This window comes from Oreochromis aureus, linkage group 12 (genome assembly GCF_013358895.1).
Source record: "Oreochromis aureus strain Israel breed Guangdong linkage group 12, ZZ_aureus, whole genome shotgun sequence".
NCBI lineage: Eukaryota > Metazoa > Chordata > Actinopteri > Cichliformes > Cichlidae > Oreochromis > Oreochromis aureus.
Genome location: NC_052953.1, coordinates 15,348,490 through 15,369,666, shown reverse-complemented (window position 1 = coordinate 15,369,666; position 21,177 = coordinate 15,348,490). Strand labels below are relative to the sequence as shown.

At 40.9% G+C, this 21,177-nt stretch overlaps 1 protein-coding gene across 1 annotated transcript; it reads left to right on the top strand.

The window, feature by feature from the left end:
- The first annotated feature begins 1,218 nt into the window (after positions 1–1,218).
- ercc6l2 (excision repair cross-complementation group 6-like 2) lies at positions 1,219–17,050 on the top strand. The gene is made up of 20 exons (XM_031728204.2): positions 1,219–1,533; positions 1,872–2,299; positions 2,416–2,532; positions 2,693–2,886; positions 3,070–3,163; positions 3,342–3,409; positions 4,849–5,056; positions 5,195–5,335; positions 5,718–5,834; positions 5,920–6,039; positions 6,120–6,191; positions 7,873–8,018; positions 8,110–8,205; positions 8,401–8,500; positions 8,623–8,775; positions 9,412–9,492; positions 10,439–11,378; positions 11,457–11,611; positions 12,100–12,257; positions 13,485–17,050. Exons 1-20 carry the CDS (start codon positions 1,506–1,508, stop codon positions 14,647–14,649), a joined length of 4,581 nt encoding a protein of 1,526 aa, XP_031584064.1. The 5' UTR covers positions 1,219–1,505; the 3' UTR covers positions 14,650–17,050.
- Positions 17,051–21,177: the final 4,127 nt, after the last annotated feature.

The window sequence follows — 21,177 nt, the reverse complement described above, 5'->3', positions numbered from 1 at the left end:
CCATGGGGAAGTTCTTTATCAGTACAGTTAAAAAATAAGTCCAAAATTTATGCCCTCCTTAACATTTTCCAAAGCCATCCAGGGGGCTGTATTGCATCCTTTTACAGACTGATTCTGACCGCCTGGCCTTAAGTTTGTCACCCCTGCTATAATGGATTAAAATTTTGTAGCGTATGCAAGTTCCCCCTGCTCAAGAAGGCATGTACATGTACAAAAAGTCTGCATCTGATTTAAGAGGGCTCAGCTACAAGGTTTTTTGGCTGCCAGCAGATACTGCAGGTGTACTGGTCATGTAGAAACTGGAGGCAGCAATTGCCTTCTTAGGAGAACATATTATATGCCACCATCTGCTTTTGTCAATGATCATTCCAGCAGGGTACCAGGCAGAGATGGAGAAAGTGCATCATTATCTTCTTTGGCAGGTTAAACTTTTCATCACTGTCAGGAAGTACAAACTCTGCTGTTTTTGGGGGGTTTCTTACAGAAAATCTACAACCAGCTCCACTGCTAATATGTAGGTTCTCAATGCATAAGGCCAACAAATGATCAGTAACCATCTGTGGACAAACACATCCTCACTCAAGTGGAGCCAAGTGAGAGTAAAGTCTTAGTCCATTTACTATTTTTTTTTTTTTTCACTTAGCCAATTCAGGACTGGAACCTATTCCAGCTATCACAGGGTGAGAGGCAAGGTACACCCTGGACAGTTTACCAGTCTAAAGGTCCTTTCACATGAAAAGCTGGGTGGGCTGACCACTGGGTTAAATGAAAGTCCTCTGCACTTTGCAGGATGTACTTACTGTACATAAAACCTTTGTTATCAATTTGAGCACCTACAACTTCAAGTCTCAATCACACACATATTCATACAGAACATTTATCTACTGTACCATTCACTCACACACACCATACAGATGCATCAGAGGCAACTCTGGGTTCAGTATCAATGCACAGGATGGACTGAGGGAACCAGGGATTGAGCTGCCAACCTTCTGATTGGCAGATAGGTAGACCACCCGCTCTTCCACCTAAGCCACCTTAGACTCACATAGCACTTTCCACACAAGAGAGACGCATGGTTAAAGAGGTGAAATAGAGCGAATCATTAAACCAGACAATGTTTAATATATTATTTAAATCAAATCAACAAAGCTGCACAAACGACATTTTTATATTTACATTTATTAAATTTAGATTCGTCGGTGAAATTTGTCGAAAGTGCGGTATCGATTGTGAAAACAGATAAACACTAGGCAGCCTGCAGTGGAGCTGATCCTGCTGTGAGCCTGTTGTGCCTTTCCCCCAAATAAAGGACTCTTGGAAGAGGAGAAAGTATGAGCGACTTACTCGGAATTACGTGACTCACACAGATAGGTTTTTCGTTCCTATTTAACCATTTTCCTTTTTTGTATATGATGGCTGAGCTAATCTAGCAGGCTAACAAGCTACAGTGCCTTTTCCTCTACCGGAAGAAGATCAGAGAGTGCAGTCTCTGTTTCCTCCTGATGGCTTCAACTTCTGCAGTCGGAAAAGGTATTTTTGTTCTGTTTTTCTTCCTATTCTGTCTGTTTTCTCCGTAGCTAATGTTTATATTTCTATCAAGTAGCTTTTACGTTCAGTTTTACTTTCACAAATTAGTGATTAGCCATATTTTAGCAGTTGGTGGTAAATGTCCCCTCCTGTAAAGAAATTTCTTTCCTTTTTTTGACCCAGTTCTTAAAGAGTATTTGCGAAGATTATTGTTATATGTTATAGCCAGTGTTATATTTGTCCAAGGTTAAATTTGCACTCATTTTAATGACTGGAGTTAATGTGAAATTCTTTAATACATCTACATCATTAATAAATATAATGTCACCATGATTTTGCAGCAGAATGGCGTGAAGGTGACAGTTGTCTGGCTCTACACCCAAGACATGGTGTCCTGAGAGAAGCCACTATCCAGAAACTGACCTCCAGCTCTCTTAATGAAGATACAGCGTGGGTGTTATTTAAAGACACTAATAAAGATGTGGGAGAGGAAGAACAAGAGGCGGAAGCCATACCTATCTCAAAACTTATGAGACCTGGTTTGAGGGACTTCATGCAGGAGAAACCTTGGTTTCCTACCAGCCTGATAGACCCCAGGTTATGTGTCCCGTTAGAGCTGAGTGACGCTCATGAAGACCGAGTTCCCTATACCATCAATAGATACCTTAGAGATTACCAGCGGGAAGGTATCAGGTTCATTTACAATAACTACATCCGTTCCAGAGGTTGCATCCTGGGAGATGACATGGGCCTGGGAAAGACTGTACAGGTACAAAGCACATTATTTTGTTGTGAGAACTGTTAAAGTGCCAGTGTTTGTTTTTAATTTGGCTTCCTGTGGCTCTCTTCCTTTTCGTTGTTGTCATCTCTTGGATCTTATCTTAGGTCATTGGTTTTCTGGCTGCTGTATTGCACAAAACAGGCACATGGGAGGACATTGCAAACAACAGGCCCCAGTTTCTGCAGAGTCAGCAGTCATCTAAGCAAAGTAATCCCAGCAAAGTAGGTTTTTTTTAAGCTTGCTTACATAGAAATGTGACCTGTGTTTTAACAGAATTTTCAAGAAAAATACACACACTATGTATTTGACCAAGTGCAACAAGTGACAGCAGTGAAATATCACAGTCACAATTTCGACATTTCTGCGACATTTCTGTTTAAGGTGTTCCTTATTGTGGCCCCGCTGTCAGTGCTTTATAACTGGAAAGATGAGCTGGACACATGGGGTCACTTCCAGTGTGTGGTGGTCCACGGACTGAGGAAAGAGGAGGAGCTGGCCCGCATTAGGAAGGGGCGAGTTGAAATTGCCCTCACTACCTATGAAACTCTTCGTCTCTGCCTGGATCAGTTTAATAAGTAAGACCCACGCCTAAAAAACATTTAGTACTATTTATAAATTAGGCTTCTTAAGAAATGGTTTATTTTGGTTTCTATTTATTTTTAAAGCACCTTAGTTGCATTTTAGATCAATTTTGTGCCGTAAATAAATTTGCCCTATCTATTTATGCCCTAGATTATACCTTTGCCTCTTCCCTACAGGATTGACTGGTCTGCTGTGGTTGTGGATGAGGCCCACAAGATAAAAAATCCAGACTCTCAGATCACTCAGGCCATGAAGGAGCTAAGATGTAAGGTTAGAGAGCTTGTGTTGTTATTTCAGAATTCTCGTATTTAGTATGGACTACTAATGAGTCTGTGTCAAATATCTGATAGTGGAAAGTGTATTTGTATTTGAGGCTCTACACATTAATTTCTAAACTTTTTAGCAAGCTCAACTTTGAGTCAGGATTCTAACTTTGTATTTCCATCAGGTCAGAATTGGTCTCACTGGAACCATCTTACAGAACAACCTGGAGGAGCTGTGGTGTGTTTTGGATTGGTGGGTTAAAATTACAACCTTCTTATCTTTTAAAAACTGTGCGAGGCATAAAGCAATGCAAATCGGGAACATGTTGAGATATGGGAGGCTATTTCACTTTACCCTTTCTTTTTACAGCCCTCAGCAAGTGTTTGACCACTGTAGGATTTCAGTTGCTCAACATTTCTTGGCCTCCTCTGTTGTTTTTATTGTTTCATAATTTGCAGTGTTTTTAATGGGCCATGATAGGCTGCCAAGAGAGGGACTGTGGTACTGCATGAGGAAATCAGGAGTGGCAGAGAAAACTATGAGGTTGGTGCAGGACATGTACGAGGACAGCGAGAAACCAGTGAAATGTGAGTTCAAGCTGGAAGTGGGATTACATCAGGGATCAGCTCTGAGCTCTTTGTTGTTTGTGATGGTAATGGACAGGTTGACAGATGAGGTCAGGCAAAAGTCTCTGTGGACTATAACGTTTGTAGATGGCATTGCAATCTGTAGTGAGGGTAGTGAGCAGGCAGACAGGCAAAGAGCAGCAGTAGTGGCGTGGATTAATTTAAATACCTGGGATCAACCATTCAAAGCAATGGATAGTTCACAACAGTGAAGAAGCGAGTGCTGGCAGGGTGGAGAGGGTGGAGATGAGTGTAAAGGGTGATGTGTTCCCGAAATGTTGCAGCAAGTGTGAAAGTAAGGTTTACAAGATGGTTTTGAGACCTGCTGTGTGCTTATTTGGAGATGACACCACTAATGACCACAGGAGGTACAGCTGGAGGTGGCAGATCTGAAGACGTTAAGATATTTTAGCTTAGGTTGAGCAGTTTCGAGACAAAGTTGGAAGATTGAGATGTTTCGAACATCCAGAGCAGGGATAATGTATATATTGGACAAAGGATGCTGAATGTGCACCTTCCAGGTAGGAGGTTGAGAAGAAGACCGCAGAGAAGATTCATACATGTAGTGAAGGAGGACATGCAGAGGGTTGGTGTTGGAGAGCAGCATGCTAGTTATAGCGTGAGATGTAGTTAGATGCTCAACTGTGGTGACACCTAAAAAGAGCAGCCTAAAGAAGGCATTTTTAACTAGACCATTTTAGCACCTGGATTCCCTTAATGCAAACAGAATGTAGGTTGGCATCATGCTGCTGAAATAAGCCTTCCCTGAAAAACATCTGTGACTGTTCAACATCAATGGTCCCATCAATGTGCAGAGATGGGCACTAATGCACTCCCACACCTCCACAAATGCTTGCCTCTGGTCTCATCATTAACAGGAACCGTTTAATGCTTTACATCAGTCCATCATAGATGTGATGGAGCTCTTCAACAATTAGCATATTTTAAAAATCTTACTTTAATATGTAGACTTTGCCCCATTTTCAATTAAATTTAATGAATTGCATTATGTTTTTATTTAACTTCTATGCAGGGATTCAGATTTATGTTTACTTTTCTCTTTAGGGCTATACCAGGTTGTCTTGATAGCTTAGGCCACTTCAAGAACAAGTTTTCAGATCCAATTGAGCAAGGGCAGAGGCACAGCGCAACCAAACGTGCTCTCGCTACAGGGAGGAAGGCCGTCAGAGCCCTGGTGAGGAAGATTTCTCATTGGTTCTTCAGAAGGACTAAAGCTCTTATCAAAGAACAGCTGCCCAAGAAGGACGACCGGGTAAGACTAGATGTCAGAGTGACCAACACTTTTATCACTTACTGTCATTACATTTTTTTTAATTCAATCAAATTTATTTGACTTAATTACCTTCTCTTTTTTGGAAATTGCTTATGTATGTGTTGTGTTTCGTCCAAGGTGGTGTATTGCTCTATGACAGAGTTTCAGCAGACAGTGTATCAGGCAGTGCTCAACAGTGAAGATGTGACATTACTCCTAAGGTCATCAGAAAAATGTGACTGTCACAGCAGACGCACCCGCAGAAGCTGCTGCTATAAAGTTAGTTTTTCTCTTCTGCTATCGTGTGTCCCTGCAATTTACCGAGCACAACTTGATTCTATATGTTGAGACCAAACTCACTTTTATTGGATATTTTGTTTGTTTGTTTACATTTTATTTTGCCCACTTTAACGTATCACATCAAAATATCACAATTTATTTTAACTGCAGTCTATATAAAGTGTCTTTGTGAAGGTGCCTAATCTTTTTTTTCATTAAGTAACTGTTTAAACTTCATTATAGTCTGCTAGAATACACCAAGTAATAGATCCCATTAAAACAGAAAGGATACTTTATGCTTTTGCATAAAAATCACATGTATAAAAATCAACAAAAAGATGCTTTGTCTCTTACATTAAATAATATTTTCCTTCTATCATAGACAAACACTGATGGTGTTCATATGAAGGAGCTGTACTTTAGTTACCTGGCCATATTGAGAAAAGTTGCGAACCATGTAGCACTCCTTCAGTCTACTCCAGGCACCAGCAAGAAACAGGTAGAGTTGTGTTTCTTTGCACATGATTTTGGAAAGATTCTCTCAAGATTTGGTTCATTAAAATGACTTTTCTACTCATTTTTAGGAAAAGTATGTGAGTGCTGTTTGTGCAAAGGTATTCCAGAAGTTTCCGGAATTTGTGCATAGATGCAAAAATGAAGCATTTGAAGCCCTGTCAGACCCAATATACAGTGGAAAAATGAAGGTAAAGCATGAAAACAGCTGTGTGTGATCTCTTCACTGGCGGTTTCTAAAGGGGGTTAACAGGTTTATGCTTTCTTTTAGGTGCTGCAGAAGCTTCTCAAATTTTATCTACAAAAGAGAGATAAAGTGCTTATTTTTTCTCTCTCAACCAAGGTGAGAGCTGCGTTTGCATTTTTTGTGTTTCTGTGACTTTGGATGTGTGATTGAAGGTTTATATGTTGTGCAAGGAGTGAATTAAATACTGAGTCATATCTATTTTGATAGATTCCAATTTGTTCATGTAAATCAGGAGTTTTCTTCTAGAGTTCAACAGGGTCTTTTTACATTATACATATTTTCCTTAGGCAGTGTTATTAAAAAGCACTCTGTGCAGTTTCATTGCTATGCCGATGATACCCAGCTTTATTTTTTCTTGAAGCCAGATGATACAAATCTACCAGTTAAATTACTGGCATTTCTTAAAGACCTGGATTACCTCTAATTTCCTACTTCTAAATCATCCAAAACTGAGGTTTTTGTACTTGATCCTAAAAATCTTGGAAACATGGTGTCTAACCGGATACTCTGGATGGCATTAACTTGACCTTAAGTAACACTATGAGGAGTCTTGGAGTTCTTTGTGACCAGGATATGTCCTACTGTATGCATATTAAACACATATGCATATGCAAATGTAGGACTGCCTTCCTTCATTTGCAAAATATCATCATGTCTCAGAGTGATCCTGAGAAACGAGTTCTAAATCTTTCCGTTAAAAGAGAGTTTTTCCTTCCCACTGTTGCAAAGTGCTTGCTTATAGGGGGTTGTGCAATTGTTGGGGTTTCTTTCTAATAGTGTAGGGTTTTCACCTTACAATACAAAGTACTTTGAGGCAACTGTTGTTGTGAATTGGTGCTATGCAAATAAAATTAAATTGAACAAAGGAGCAGCCTGAACCCGGCTAATCGCTTCTTCTGTTAAATGAATTGCTTATAGGATGTGGTTTTCTCATTACATCATGTTTATTTATAAGTTTGTGGTGAAGACAATTAGACTGAGACTGCAGTCTAATGGTTGTAGTCACCTGATACAGTATAGCTCATTTAAGCTTCAGGTATATCAATCAGCAGTTATTATAGTTTTTGCTTTCTGTTCAGTTTAATTTCACTCTCTCCAGGATTACATCAGGTGTCTTTGTGAGGTTCTGTTGAAATGCTGCTGCGTCTGCTATAATTCTGGAATTAGTTTCAGAGTGGGTTTACTTGTTGAATTTTTAATAGTTTTAGATTTGTTGTCATTATCATGTAGGTGACATTAAAGTGCAGAGCAGTCTGATAATACACGGTCACATAGGCTTAAGTCTAAAAGTAATATTGTTATGTTAAGTATTGTTATGTTATCTCAGTTAGGTTGTTTTAAAAATTCTGTTTTGTTTTCATTTTAGTTAACAACACTTTCACACTCATTTTTAGGGTTTATATTAGTTTTAGTTAGTTATAACCTTGAGGCTAAGTTTCTTTTTCTCACAGTCTTCACATCAAAACTTAAAGTACTTAATTTTTGATGTGGGCGTGGGATGCAGGCAGAGTGTGCAGAAGGGAGGAAACATGATATGAAGTCATATTTTCATGACCTTGGTTTTACTTTAATGCTAATCATGGTGTCCATACAGGCCAGTGTAGTGCTCCGTGTTTAGCCTCACTGTAGAGCTGTAAGTATAAGCTGTAAAGACTGAAGTCCAGCAGATATTTTTAGATGTGCTGCTTCAGTTTACACGTGTAGCATCTATTTTCTATACAAATCTACTGATTAATGAAATCCTAAATGGTCATTTATTGTGTATTGAATCTTTTAGTTATTAGATGTGCTGGAGAGCTACTGCATGGCTGTGGGGCTGGACTTCAGCAGGCTGGACGGATCCACCAAATCCAAAGAGCGAGTCCAGATCGTCAGAGACTTTAACAGCTCCTCTCACATCAACCTCTGCCTGGTTTCCACCATGTCAGTTGGAAATAACAACACTTGTAACAATTAATTTTATCCTAGGTGGTATTTTGTATTGAAACCTACTAATATGTGTCTTTTCTATTAGGGCAGGTGGTCTTGGTCTTAACTTTGTTGGTGCTAATGTTGTGGTGCTGTTTGACCCCACCTGGAACCCAGCCAATGACCTTCAGGCTATTGACAGGTAGGTTGCCACCTGACTAGATATTATTTCATAGCAGTATTTTGCTGCAGCTCTTTAGCTAACCTAACAATATTCTGGTAATTCCTAACTGTTGCATACTGCATCCAAAGTCAAGGCAGAAATGTTTGATGTTATTGCGCCTCTTTGTGCTGTTGAAAAGCATCATACTTTGTGTCTTTTTATACATGTCCTCAGGGCGTATCGCATTGGCCAGTGCAGGGATGTGACTGTTCTTAGGCTGATCTCACTGGGGACTGTGGAAGAGGTCATATACCTGCGACAAATTTACAAACAGGTACCAGACATACTGTGAACTCATAGACATAATGTAATCTGCAATGTAATTACTGTGTATACAGATGAAGCTATAGTATATAAATTAGATGCTGCATTTCCACATTCTCTCCCATGTTCCAGCAATTGCACTCCTCTGTAGTTGGCAAGGAGAGCTCCCGGCGGTATTTCGAAGCAGTGCGGGGGCATGGTGACCATAAGGATGAACTGTTTGGGATCAAAAACCTATTTAGGCTGCAAACTCAAGGGACCTGTCTCACCCGCAAGATTTTAGAGGTTAGATAGCCGACAGACCTTTTACTGTTTGACTGTGTGTTCTGCTGCCTGCCTGGACTCGCATCATCCCACTGATTTATTTCCACAGTCGCAATCCAGGGTTTCACAAACCAAAATGACTTTTAGTGTTTCTTGTCTTGGGCCTTTAGAGGCATTTAACACTTGCTTTGATTTCCCACTCAATATCAAGACTTAAACTACACTAGGTTGGTATGACTGTCCTGGTTTCATCATCTCGGAGCACAGAGAAAACTGGGTGTACATATTTCCATCTACATAATAAATGCACTACACTTCTTAATCTTTGAATTCAGGTGTTGTTAAAATAAATGGCTGAAGCTGCTTCAGCAAGGGTGGTTGGCAGGATTCAGAAATCCTGCAGTTTCACAGTACTCTAGCTTACATATTGTGTTTTTAAAAAGCAGGATATTGCCCAAATAGGATTCCCTATACATTTCAAGTTAAAGATATGCTTAAACATAAAGTTACAAAAATGGTATCCTGCGGAAGCCCTAACCTGTCCTTCACAGTGTTATACTAAATATCAAAAGTGAAAGATCTTGTTTTGCTGATGATTGTGACAAAACCGAGTTGATGCCGTTCACTGAAATGTTTGTTTTGATGAATTCCTCTCAGAGAGAAGGGCAAGTGGAGGCTGGTGTTATGATGAGTACACACACAGGCAAAGACACGGAGGAGGAGACAAAGGGAGCTGGCGTGAGTAGTCTTCTCTTCTCAGAAACTCAGAACATCCCTGACTCTGTCTTCTTTCCAAGCAGCCCACTTGTCTTCCCATTCCCACGTGAACCCTGCTGTCCGTCAGTCTACCAGCCCACACAGTCTCATTAAGCAGATCTCAGCTGCTGTTCTGAGAGAGTGAAAGTGACCAACTTGTACTGCACACTTCCAAGGCAACATGCTACTATTAATACTTGCAAACACATAAAGTGCAGTAGACTCTGGAGTACGCTGTAGAAGGCCTTGGCTCACAGATAACATTTTATTCCCTGTATATTAGTGAAACTGAAGGATGAGGCTCTTGCTGTGTCACCACCACATATGAACAGCTGGGTGTCATTACTTGCTTGCCCTAATGTAAGGCACATACCACAATGAAGTCTGTCTTCCACTTTTCAGCTTTTTATTTATACAGTGATACCCCTTATCATCCTTTTCCCAGCCAGGCCTGCAGTGTGCACTATGCTGCCTTTTTACTACTCCACTGAGAACAGCCAGAGCAGTTTTTTCCTTGCAAAAAAATCCAAAAACAAATAATAGAAACACTGAAACACTATAGTGATTTCAGGCATACTCAAAGAACCTGGATACCTGCAAAAATATGAGCTAACCTGGGTCACCTAGTTCATGAAATTGAAATTAGAATCAGTTGGGGGGCAGCCAGAGACTCATTCATGTAACACTGGAACACATCATGACCCTTTTCTTTTTATCATTATAGAGGCTTTACACCACATTAATGAAAGTTAACAAATAGCTTTGTATCACTTGAAAGATTGCCTGATTGGGTCACTCAGTGGTGATACAGGTGGATTTTTGAGCTAAAGCTACTTACAACAAGATGCAACTAATAAGAGAAATGTATTGCCTGCCCTTCTTGTCCTTTTTTTCTCAGTTTGTTTCTACCTTGTGTTTACTGCTTTAGGAAGCTGGAGGTTCTTCACCAACAAATGTCCATGTACCAAATGATAAACCAGCGAAGGAGATCAGCGATGCATCAAAAGTCTCCACAGGGGTGCTGGACTTCAGCAGTGAAGAGGATGAGAGAAAGGCCTCAAACCTCAGCACAGATGATTGGAATAGGAGCAGGAGTGCTACAACAGGTCCTGGTCGAATGAGTCTCCAACAGCATGGTTTCTCCAAACTCCTTGAAAGAGTCAAAGAAGCACCAGCGTTAGAAGGCGAAACGAGTCCAGAAGATGAAGGAAGCTGCTTTGAGGAAGATCCTGAGGAGAAAAAAAGGGAAGACACGTCCACCTCCAGCACAGGAAATGTCGGTGTTCCTTTGGGAACAGAAACCAGGGACACATCCTGCAATTCAGACAGAAAATTAAGAGATAATGGGAGACAAGACGGTGACACGGGTCTGAAACGGCAGATAAGTGAAATAATTACTGTGGATGAAGATTGCAATAAAAACTCTAAACTAGAAAAAAATAAAGTTAATAAACTCAAAACTACGTTTCCCAAAAAACACAAGTTTGAGGGTTACTCAGATGAATCTGAAGACTTCGACTTAGAGGCAAAGTCGTGGTCCAAAAAGGATACTTTATATTTACATGATGGAGGAGAGAGGGGGAAAGGAAGGACGGACTACAGTAAAAAGAGGCAAAGTGCAAGTGAAAGGGACAAAAGAAGATCAAAATACACACAAGATATAGAGACATTCTCATCTTCAGAGGAGGAACATGTAAGTCCACACATGGAAAGATCCAGAGTTAAACTGCAAAAACTTGGGCAAAGACCTGTGACGGGCACAACAGAGAAGGAAGCGTTGATGCCGAAGGCTGTTTCATTTACAACTTTGAAAAGTCAGACAAACCTGGCATCTAAAGAAAAGAATGGAACTATTGACTGCATGCTAGGTTAGTTCCAGTACTACTTTAAACACTTTTAATAACAAAATGTTACCAATATTGATGGACATTTTTTTTCTTTTTAAGGAGGTGTACAAGAGGTGGTGTACACCCACTCTAACCAGCGCGTTGTGGGTGGCAGCAAAGCAGAAGAGCTGATCAGTCGAGCTGCTGTACGGGATGTGTTTGAACGTAAAATGTACTCGCAGCTCCCGGCCAATCACCTTCTAGGAACCCAGGAGGTACAAACAAGAGGTCAAACACTGGTCTGATCCATTGATTCTTCACACAGTATAATATAGAGCCCTCAGTCAAGCATCATACCTTTAAGCCTGTGTTGATGACAAGTTAAAGGATCATTTCACCCAGTTTATAAAACAATTTTTTTTCTATCACATGGGAGTGGTACTTGTAAATTACTGTTGGGCAGTTTGTGCTGATTTGAAACTGAGTAGATCAGTGAAATTACTTACAAAAAGAGTAGAACACAACATGATTATCCACAGACCATCGGGTAAATAAGTGCTGTTCATTATGATTTAGCGTACCTATAGGACTTTTAGGACCAGTGACTTAATTAAGACTATCCATTAATTGCAGTACAGTGCTTAATTTTTTACATGCTCTTTCATGCCTGCAAATGTGGTCCACCAGTAATGACTATAAACTATATTGTTGTTAGAGTGGATGAATATTTCTCTGAAACTTTACTCTTGTTTGATTGTGCCAGAGCTTGCCGGCGAGCTTGCCAGACAGTGAGCCATGCCATTCCACTATGAGGCTGCAAGAGCTCAGTTTGGATCATCCAGTCACCTTTACCAGCAAGAGTGTGCACCACACCAAACACAACACCTTCATCATTGGCGAGACTCCCAAAGCCATACGCAGGTAGTGAATTGTAAAAGAGTTTAACTTATTTTAAGGCAGAAGAATCACATGATGATAAGAGAGGTCAGGGGTAAAAGAGGGAGAGGTGATGAAGGTGTAGGGAAAAACTGCAACAGAGGAGTAAAAACACTTTTCATATGGGAGGGAAAAAGTAGGATAATAAGTGAAAGAGGTTGAATAGAGGAGTAATGGGGAGGGAAGGAAAAGAAAGAGGAATTTCTAGCAGTGAGGAATGAGGCCAAAACCTACCGGAGATATAGTGTTGAGTGCCCCACCTGGGCCTCAGTAATTGTGTGTGTGTGTGTGTATTTAGTGAGGGACCACCTCTGAGCTTTTCCTTCCACCTATTTCCCAGCATCGTGCCAAAGATTACCCAGTTATGACCATGCCCAACAGTGCAGGAGTTTTCCCCTTCACAACCGCAGCCCTCCTGGGACTAACCAAAAATGATCGCCTTAGGACTTCCAAACCCACTCTGATACGTACACACACATATCCTAACAAGCATTAGCACACGTTCACATGCATAGCATTCAAATACACGATTCTGTTCTGCTGCATCACCTCCACCCTTTTCTAAATACTCAAACGCAGACACACAGACACTGTTTGTGGCTCCAGTCTCACTCCCCGAGGGCTGTATCCCTGCCTGGAGGCTCACCAGGGAGCAAAAATACGCACTAGTTATATTGCTGTCGCCTCAGTTAACCTTGGTGTTTAATGATTAAAATCCACATGCGCATCAGGTTATACTGCTCCTACTTTTATTTACTGTTTTGTTTTTTCAGTAAAAGCCACAAATGCTAGTAACACCACTATAATTCTGCTTTACCACCAGGGAGGTATTTCTGTCCCCAAGAATTGTTAAAGCAGAGTTTTAATAGGTGCCTAGGAGCTAATGAAAAATACTACACACTGCACTGCTTTCTGGATATGAGCATGAATATGGGATGTTTATCGTTAATTAAGCCTCACTCAATATCTGGTTAATAGTATAGGCCTTGTGGCTTTTTTTAAAGAGGTGTTATTTGAGATTTTAAGGCACTTTATGGTCACAAATGCCAGATTCTAGCCTTGATCTTACTGTGCGTTTGTGAATATAGGTTAGGAGAAACCATTAGCTGTTAAAATATCCTGTCGTCCTTAGTATCTAACACAATTTTCTGTTTTTAGATGGGTTTTTTGCACTTTCTTCCTTCATTATCTCCCTTTTTTCTTTTTTTGCAGGCAACAGCTGGAGGAAATGGCAGAAAAATTCAAATTTCCCACAGTCCACCAGTTTGCTGTTGAAATTCTGAGCAAAGATTCAACCCAGAGACTGGCCTTGCTTCACCAGTATTACACTTCACTGAACCTCCCTGAGTTGGCTGATACGGTCAGAAACAACTTCCCACAACCTGTTTCAGCACAAGCCTCCCCCTCAGCTGCTAACTCAGAGATCAAAAATCCACAAAAGGATGCTTCAAAAGCCACAAAAAATTTGATATTCACTCAAAAGAATCTCAGAACTAAACCTGAAACATCAGAAAAAACTCCTGTGCCACCAAAAAAGGCTAGAAACTCAAAAGGCGATGCTCCAAAACCTCGCAAAAAGCAAAGAATATCACAAAGGAATGTGCTGGAACCTCTAAGTGATGTTCCAAGTCCTGAGTCAGAGGAGCAGGACGAGACACACTGCAGTGCCAGAGGACTCAAGCGGACAAAGGGAGGTAGTGTTTCTACTTCTGGAGCCCACATAGCTGGTGGTGGTCTTGGCGGCGATCGAGTCAGCAGCAGTGGTCTTGGGTCTGGGGAGGCTTCTGCTCGCCTGAACTGCACAGACAGAGATACCCCTTCTTCTTCGGACCTCAGCCATGGCAGTTCCACCATGGTATCCAAACCCACAGCACGAGGAAAAGAGCAGGAGCAGAAGTCATCTTTGAGGATGAGTGAAACTTTGCAGAGGGAGCAGAGAGAAAATTCTCAGCCCCCTTCCATCTCCACTAATCGCTCCTACCTAACAGAGCTGATAGGAGACACCTCGATCCTAGATGACTTGCTAAAACCCAAACCCAAGAGTACTCAGCACATCCCAAAAACACCACCCGTAGCACCTGTAAACACCAATCTTACCACGCCCTTACCATCCGCACTCACTTCCGACTCCGATGCAACCTTACACACCCAAACTACACACCAGGTCGAAACAACAGCACGGGCATCAAAGGGCAGTCGCAAAGACTTCTGGGACATCCTGAATGAGGGTAATGAGGAGAGTATCAATAGATTAACAGATCCAGAAGAAGTGCAGAGAGTTTGCATCACCACCAACTTTGCAGCTAGAACTGTGTCTGTGGAGAAGGACAGCAAGAGTCTCTGGAAAACTAATGAGAAGTTCCTGTGGAAAAAATAGCATTTGAATTTGTATTAGTGAACAGTTTTGCAGATTTGTCTGCAAATTTTAGTATTTTTCTTTTGTTTAAAATTATTGAATCTTTTAAATTGTCTTTTTTTAAAAGTAAAAAAAGAGAATTATCTTGTTTGTTACTGAAATAAACTTCAGTGTAATCATTCTTGAAAGTATTTAGTTGAACGTGCATATACTTTTATGAAAATAGTTTCCCTGCTCTTTTTTTCTACACTGGCTGAGCACTATACTTTGTCATCACAGTGGTAAGTTGTATATATGTATCATGTGATGACAACAGACAGTTTCCATTACACTGGACTGTTTCCAACAGAGAAACAAAAAGTGGAACTTCAGGGCGAAGCTGACTCAAATCTCATCAAACACGATTATGTTTTGGACTTAGCATAGGCAGGACTGTATAGTGTCAGCACTTTAGGCCGATCACACAGGCATAGTGGCCAATCAGCTGTTCCTAAATGCAGCAACTGTGAAATGACTGAAATTAAACTTTTCATTTGGTAGGTGGTTGGCATCAGGGAGTACACATTTTTTTTCCTGCCAACCACTGGTTGTTAAGGGGTTAACGACTGGCTTCTAGGCCTGTGTGACTGATATCATAATTGTCACCCAATAAGTGTTGGTGACTGCAGAGATACCACTTAAAACTCCTTAATGGCTGTTAGGTCTCTGTCACTCCACACCCGTTGCTGCCTCACACCTCCCAGGAGAGTGGGCATTACATAGTGTAGATGGTGATGTTTCCCTGCAGTCATCTGCACTGTAATCTGAGCGCTCTGTGGGTCTGCTGAGTTGTGCCTCAAAGGCCCCTCAGAGGGGAGAGCTGCTGTGCTATTAGTGTAATAACAATAAGCAATTCAAGACTTAAGTGGCGCAGCGAGATGAGGGATGGCAGGTAGTGTTCATGCCCTTCCATCCACCCATCATCTGAAATTTTTCGTTGTAGTTGCATTTGTCAAATTCATCAAACTCTAAGCTTTGTCTTAATATGAAAAAAAAAGAGTCATCGTGTTTGTTTGGGAGTGCACATTTCTGTGCTGTTACACACAGCTGTGTTTGACCTCTTTCAGCTGTTGCGTTGATGTAAATGAAAGCTGCTCTGTTTAAGTGTTGTGTTCTGTGTAGCAGAAATGAGAAAGTGCGGATAGCTATCGGTAAACATCACTGAACGTGTCTCAACAAATCATGCAGGTCGGTAAAGTGTTTTTGTGTGTGTGTGTGTGCGCACTTCTGGGTGGTAGATCATGGCTGTGTTTGCTAAATTAGAAGCCACACATCTGTCACACCTGTTTAATGAATCAAAAGCCTTTTCTCTTCCAAGCCCCCAAAACATTTTTCTCTCTTTGTTTCTGATTCATCTGAGATTTGCAGATCCCTATCTTTTTTATCGTTTTGTGTTTACAGCCTGGTTCCAGGGTGATAGCGGAGCAGCAACAGCATTTTACTGGCAATGGTGAAGCTCGCTAACTGGCTGGCAGTGGTTCCAGGCTAATGGAGGCCAGCTAGCATGGCTCAGTGGCAAACAAAGCTTTCATGTCCTTAGTGCTAACTACATTATTATACCAAAGATCTGCTTCTGCTGCCATGACTTATAACTGACAATGTCTCAAATCAGTTGGATTATTATATTGTATTTTATTACATGCCATGGGAGGTCGTTTCTCACAGATGGAGCTACAAGAAATCCCACCAAAGAGACTGTTTTTCCAGTCCTCTCATTAGTTTCTTGTCTTTATGTGTCGAGGGAAGGTTGAGAAGTCTGTTTATATTTCCTGCCACAATAACCTGAGTGTCTGTAAGCCTGTAAAATGCAGCACAGTCAAGCAAAGAGATGGCCGTGAACCTCTAAGTTTATTTTCACAGGTCAGACTGTCACACCTAGTTTGATTTGATTTGTAAAAAACTGTGAATGAGTGTTGTGACCCACTCTGACCTCAGCCTGCAGTCATCTTTGGATCGGGTTTCTATAGGCTGACTCTGCAGTGTGTGAAGATCTGCAGGCTGTCACAGATTAAGAAATAGCTCATGTATAAATGCATAAAACGAAGCAACCAAAAGAATCTACACTACAAACTGCTTCTGTTATTTTAAAGACACTGTGAAATTTTAAAAAAAACCCACACACATACAAAAAGTGTTCCCAAATCTTATCCCTATAAATGTGATAAATGTTGATTTACAGTACTGTGCAAAATAGTTCTTTGAGCAATATTTCTTAAAGCTTTCTGAAGGTCAAAGTTGTGGACAATGACTGCTTTTACACTCATTTTCAGTCCAGTCCTTGTACCTGACCGCCTTCAGAAGGATTTGGGTTTTTTTTTTTAAAGTCAGTTAACAGTGACATACGAATCATTCAAGCATTAAAAAGGCACCAAACTCAAAGGATGGACCAGTTTTGTATCTACACACATCTTATGGAGTGACTAATACAAATTTGACATTTTTGGTTCAAATTGTCAGTATTCACAGAGGAGCTCAGGAGAGATGTACAACAGTAAAACATGACACGGCCTCTGTCATGGGGCTGCACTTCAGCCAGTAGTGTTGGTGATCTTGTCAGAACTGATGGAAATCTAAATGCAGAAAAATACCATCAGATTTTGCTCCACCATGTAGCACTATCCAGAAAGCATCTGATGAAACACACTGCCAGTGTAGTAAAAAGCATACCCGGATAGAAAAACACACAATGGAAAACGATCAGTCATGGATTGGACTCCCCAGAGCCCAGACCTTAACGTCACTGAAGCAGTGTGGCAACATTTTGGCAGAGAACAGAGCAAAGGACAGCTGATATCCAAAGAAGAGCTTTGAATATCCTTCAAGAAACCTGGAGAATTATTCCTGCAGACTACTTAAAGACGTTATGAGAAGGCTTGCCTAAGAGAGTTCAGGCTGTCGGAAAAATGCCGACCATACCAAATATTGACTTTCAAGCTCATTAGAATACCGGTAGTACAAAGTCTGTTTTTGCCTCATTCACAGATTTTCTGTTTATGTGTGCACCTGTTTCAATAAATAGGACAAAATATCAAATATGGACAACTGTAACAACAAATTCTATAGTAAATTCTCTAAATGCATCACTTAAGACTGTATTAAATTAATTTATTCCTAGCCCTTTTTTCTGACCTCATATTGTGGGAAAGGGAGGTGTGTGTGTGTAGGCGGTAGTTCCTGCATTTATTATGCTGTGTGTGCCAAGCCACATACAGCATTTGTGGGTGTCTGAATTTCTTACTTAAGTCCCTCCAGCCACTATTTCCTGTACAGCGTAAAAAATTCCTGATCATGCAAAACACTCACATCCTTGGTTTAACTTGCATTTCACTGTGGCCTTAAAAGTTTTGTGCTCAAAAATCTTTTTAATCTGTCTCATTAGGACCGTGTGGGTGTGAATTAATCCTATTTGAGCAGTGAACAAACACCCTACCTCTTTTACCAGATCTTTATTTTAACATTTGTACTGTTACTGAAACTTTCTAACTTTTAATGAGTCCGAAAAGTGGAAATAATGCAAAAAAATTCTCACGATTTCAGTAAAACTCATCTAAACGTCACAACTCTACAAACTAACGTGTTGGTTGGCTAAGGAATTAGTTATTAGGGCTTTTTAAGAGCTCATGGAGGAAATCATAGTGTATAATTCTCCTCAAAGTTCATGCAACACTATAGCTTATTAAAAAAATAAGCTGAAAATAGAATTAACCATTCAGAAATCATAAAAGAAACTTAACTGACCATCATAGATGATAACGTGGGAACAGATAAATAGTTTCTATCCGAGGCCTATTAAAAAGAAAGCACACATTTAGGTGACTCAGCAGGCAACAACTGTTTTGGAGGGATACAGAGTCCTCCTGTTACGGTAACAGGCAGAGGAGGTCTCGAAATGTGAAAAAGAACTCCCCCTTCATTACAAAATTACACACCATTTGCCCCTCATTCCTATCCAGTTGTCTGGGTAACTGCTAGCTGTAATTTGGGTTAATTCACTAGCTCCCGAGCCCTTCCGTTCCCCATTGTGCCCCATCATAAAAGAGATATAACACAGATGCACACACACACACACACACACACACAGCGATACACATGCACACACTTGTACAAACTAAGTTTCTAATGCAGTGACTCACACAGTAAGGGAGACTAATCTTCATTTTGTTTGCTTCTCCTCATCACGGCTGGAAATAGGCCATGTGTGGGAATATCAGTCTAGGAGATTCAGTGCAAATCTAAGCTTTAAGCTTTAATCTTTTCATTCCTAGCACCTTTATCGAGCTGTTGCAATAATTTAGTGATTTAATTATTTAGCTGGGGTTCTACTGTTGTCAAATATTGTATAATATTTTTAAAGATTTGCACAAAAAGGACACTTATCCTTTCTGACCCTGCCCTGCGTTGAAGGTGGGAGAGATGGGAATGCGAGGGCTACTCTTTTTGCTGCTTTCAGAACAAAAGGAATGGAAAATTGTGTGTTTTCCCATGGGGTAAATATTGAGAGAGTAGAGATATAAACGCACGGAAGAAAGGCTTTTCTAAGCAGCCCGGGTCTCTGTTGCACTGCCAAAGGCCCGTGCGTCACTTGATCCATTGTTTAGTGTAGAGAGGTCTCGGTGAGCAAGCGGCTGCCTCCCCGCTCCAGCTGCAGCCTCTCTACTGTTTATGTTTGCAGGGCCCTTCGCCTTGAAGTGAGGCTATACAAGCAAAGCCTAGCCATATGTGAGCACTGGGCCCTCGGAGAAGTTACTTGCCCTTTATTTTTCAATCCATCCATCTCTCTAAAACTCTTCTGTCTCTTTTGTCCCTCTTCCTTCAGCTTGTTTGCTTTCCCTCGCTGACAGTCCAGCTCTTCCCTGACTGCCTGCTCTTTTGAAGAAGATGAAGGATTGGAATTATCTTCTTGAGTTTCAAAGAGCCCAGTCCTGGATGGCAGGAAAGCTGTAGGTATTATAACTGCTGGGAGAAATAATTAGCCCCCCTGGAACTACTCTGTGGGAATTAAATGTTCATGGGCTCAGCAAGAAAATCTGAAAAACATGATCGGTTAATTATGTCAAAGAAATATTTCAGCTTCTATGAATGTCCATTGATACAGATGAGCATCACTCCAAAAAAGGCAGCATGGAGTTAAAGGTATAGTATATACATCTGGGCTGTTTGGCCAGTCAAGTATATAAGTGTATGGACTTTTTCAAAACTCCTTTATCCGGGTTAATTGCTACCTTCATTTTACTTTGCAAGCACAAAGGTGGATAAAGTTCTAGTTTCAAACTAAACACTTGAGTCAACCTGGAATTTTTTTGTGTGTGAGCTTGGTTTAGTGTGTAAGTTTACGCATGTGTCTGAAGGTTAGTAGTGCTGACCTTGGCTCCTGGGTGGGCTGCAGTGGCAATCTGCTTGTCTTGGATCATCTTTGGACCCTTCTGTTTACTGAAACAACACACAAGCAGTGTCCAGGGTGGAGAAAGGAGTCACACAGGGAGCATCCTCAAAGGCTCTCCTTTTCTTACCCGTGCTTCAACACACACACACACACACACTCACACGCATACACACAAACATATATGTAGACACAAGAAGGTGTCTCTAAGAGCCCGGACCACCCATGTCACCCATGGTCATCTTCTGAGATAAAAACTTTTTATTGACTCCTTCCTTAATGAATCCATCATCTGCTGGAGGCTTTAGACGCTCTGGGTTTTATATGTGTACCCAAATCTGACCTATTTGATGGTTAAAGCCCTCATTCTGCGTGTGTAGAAGAAAAGTTCTCCCACACACTGTCTGGAAAATAAGTGGAATATTAGCTTTGAGAACCGCGCTTGAAGTTAGAGAGGCTTTGTAAGGCAAACTATAAATTAAAAGGTGTCATAATTGTGCTGCCACCCATACCCATAAATTGCAGATCACCCCAGGTGAGGAAAGTCCCTGCTGTTGAGCAACCCGGGTAAACATCCTTTGATTTCAGCTGCAGGTAACACACACGTTGCTCAGACTGCAGCTTTGAAAGTAGATGCATTTACACAAATATTTCAATTTAGCACACATGATGGGAAACCCCCGGTGGCGGGGAACAGTGTCGTGATAAAAATGGTAATTTTAATACATTTGATCGCAGGATTTCTGCTGCAGCGCTGTCGCTCAGGAATCCCAAGGCACGATGAAACCTTTACATTTTGTGCCCTCTAGTGGCCATGACGAATCGTTACACGATCTCAACATTCACCCATCCAGCTCAAGTTCAGGGTCTCACGGGGGTTGGATCCTATCCTAGCTGGGCTAAACCCTGGGCAGGTGTCCGTGTATCACAAATTATGAAGCTACACATGAGACCATTTGGTGCTTTAAATGACTTTAATACCAGTATAAACCTATTTTTATCCATATCATACGCATATTATGCAAGCTTCCCACTGGGTATTGTTTACACTGTAAAGCCCCCCTCCTTCCATATATTTATTTCTATATCAAATAACATTTTTTAAAATAACAACACTACACTAAAACCGG

What these genes read in the sequence shown, in the direction of transcription:
- ercc6l2 (XM_031728204.2), top strand. Translation starts at nt 1,506, where the DNA reads ATGGCTTCAACTTCTGCAGTCGGAAAAG. An exon ending in TGCGACAAATTTACAAACAG is followed by an intron (nt 8,501 to 8,622) that starts GTACCAGACATA and finishes CCCATGTTCCAG; the next exon opens with CAATTGCACTCCTCTGTAGT. An exon ending in ACCTTCTAGGAACCCAGGAG is followed by an intron (nt 11,612 to 12,099) that starts GTACAAACAAGA and finishes TGATTGTGCCAG; the next exon opens with AGCTTGCCGGCGAGCTTGCC.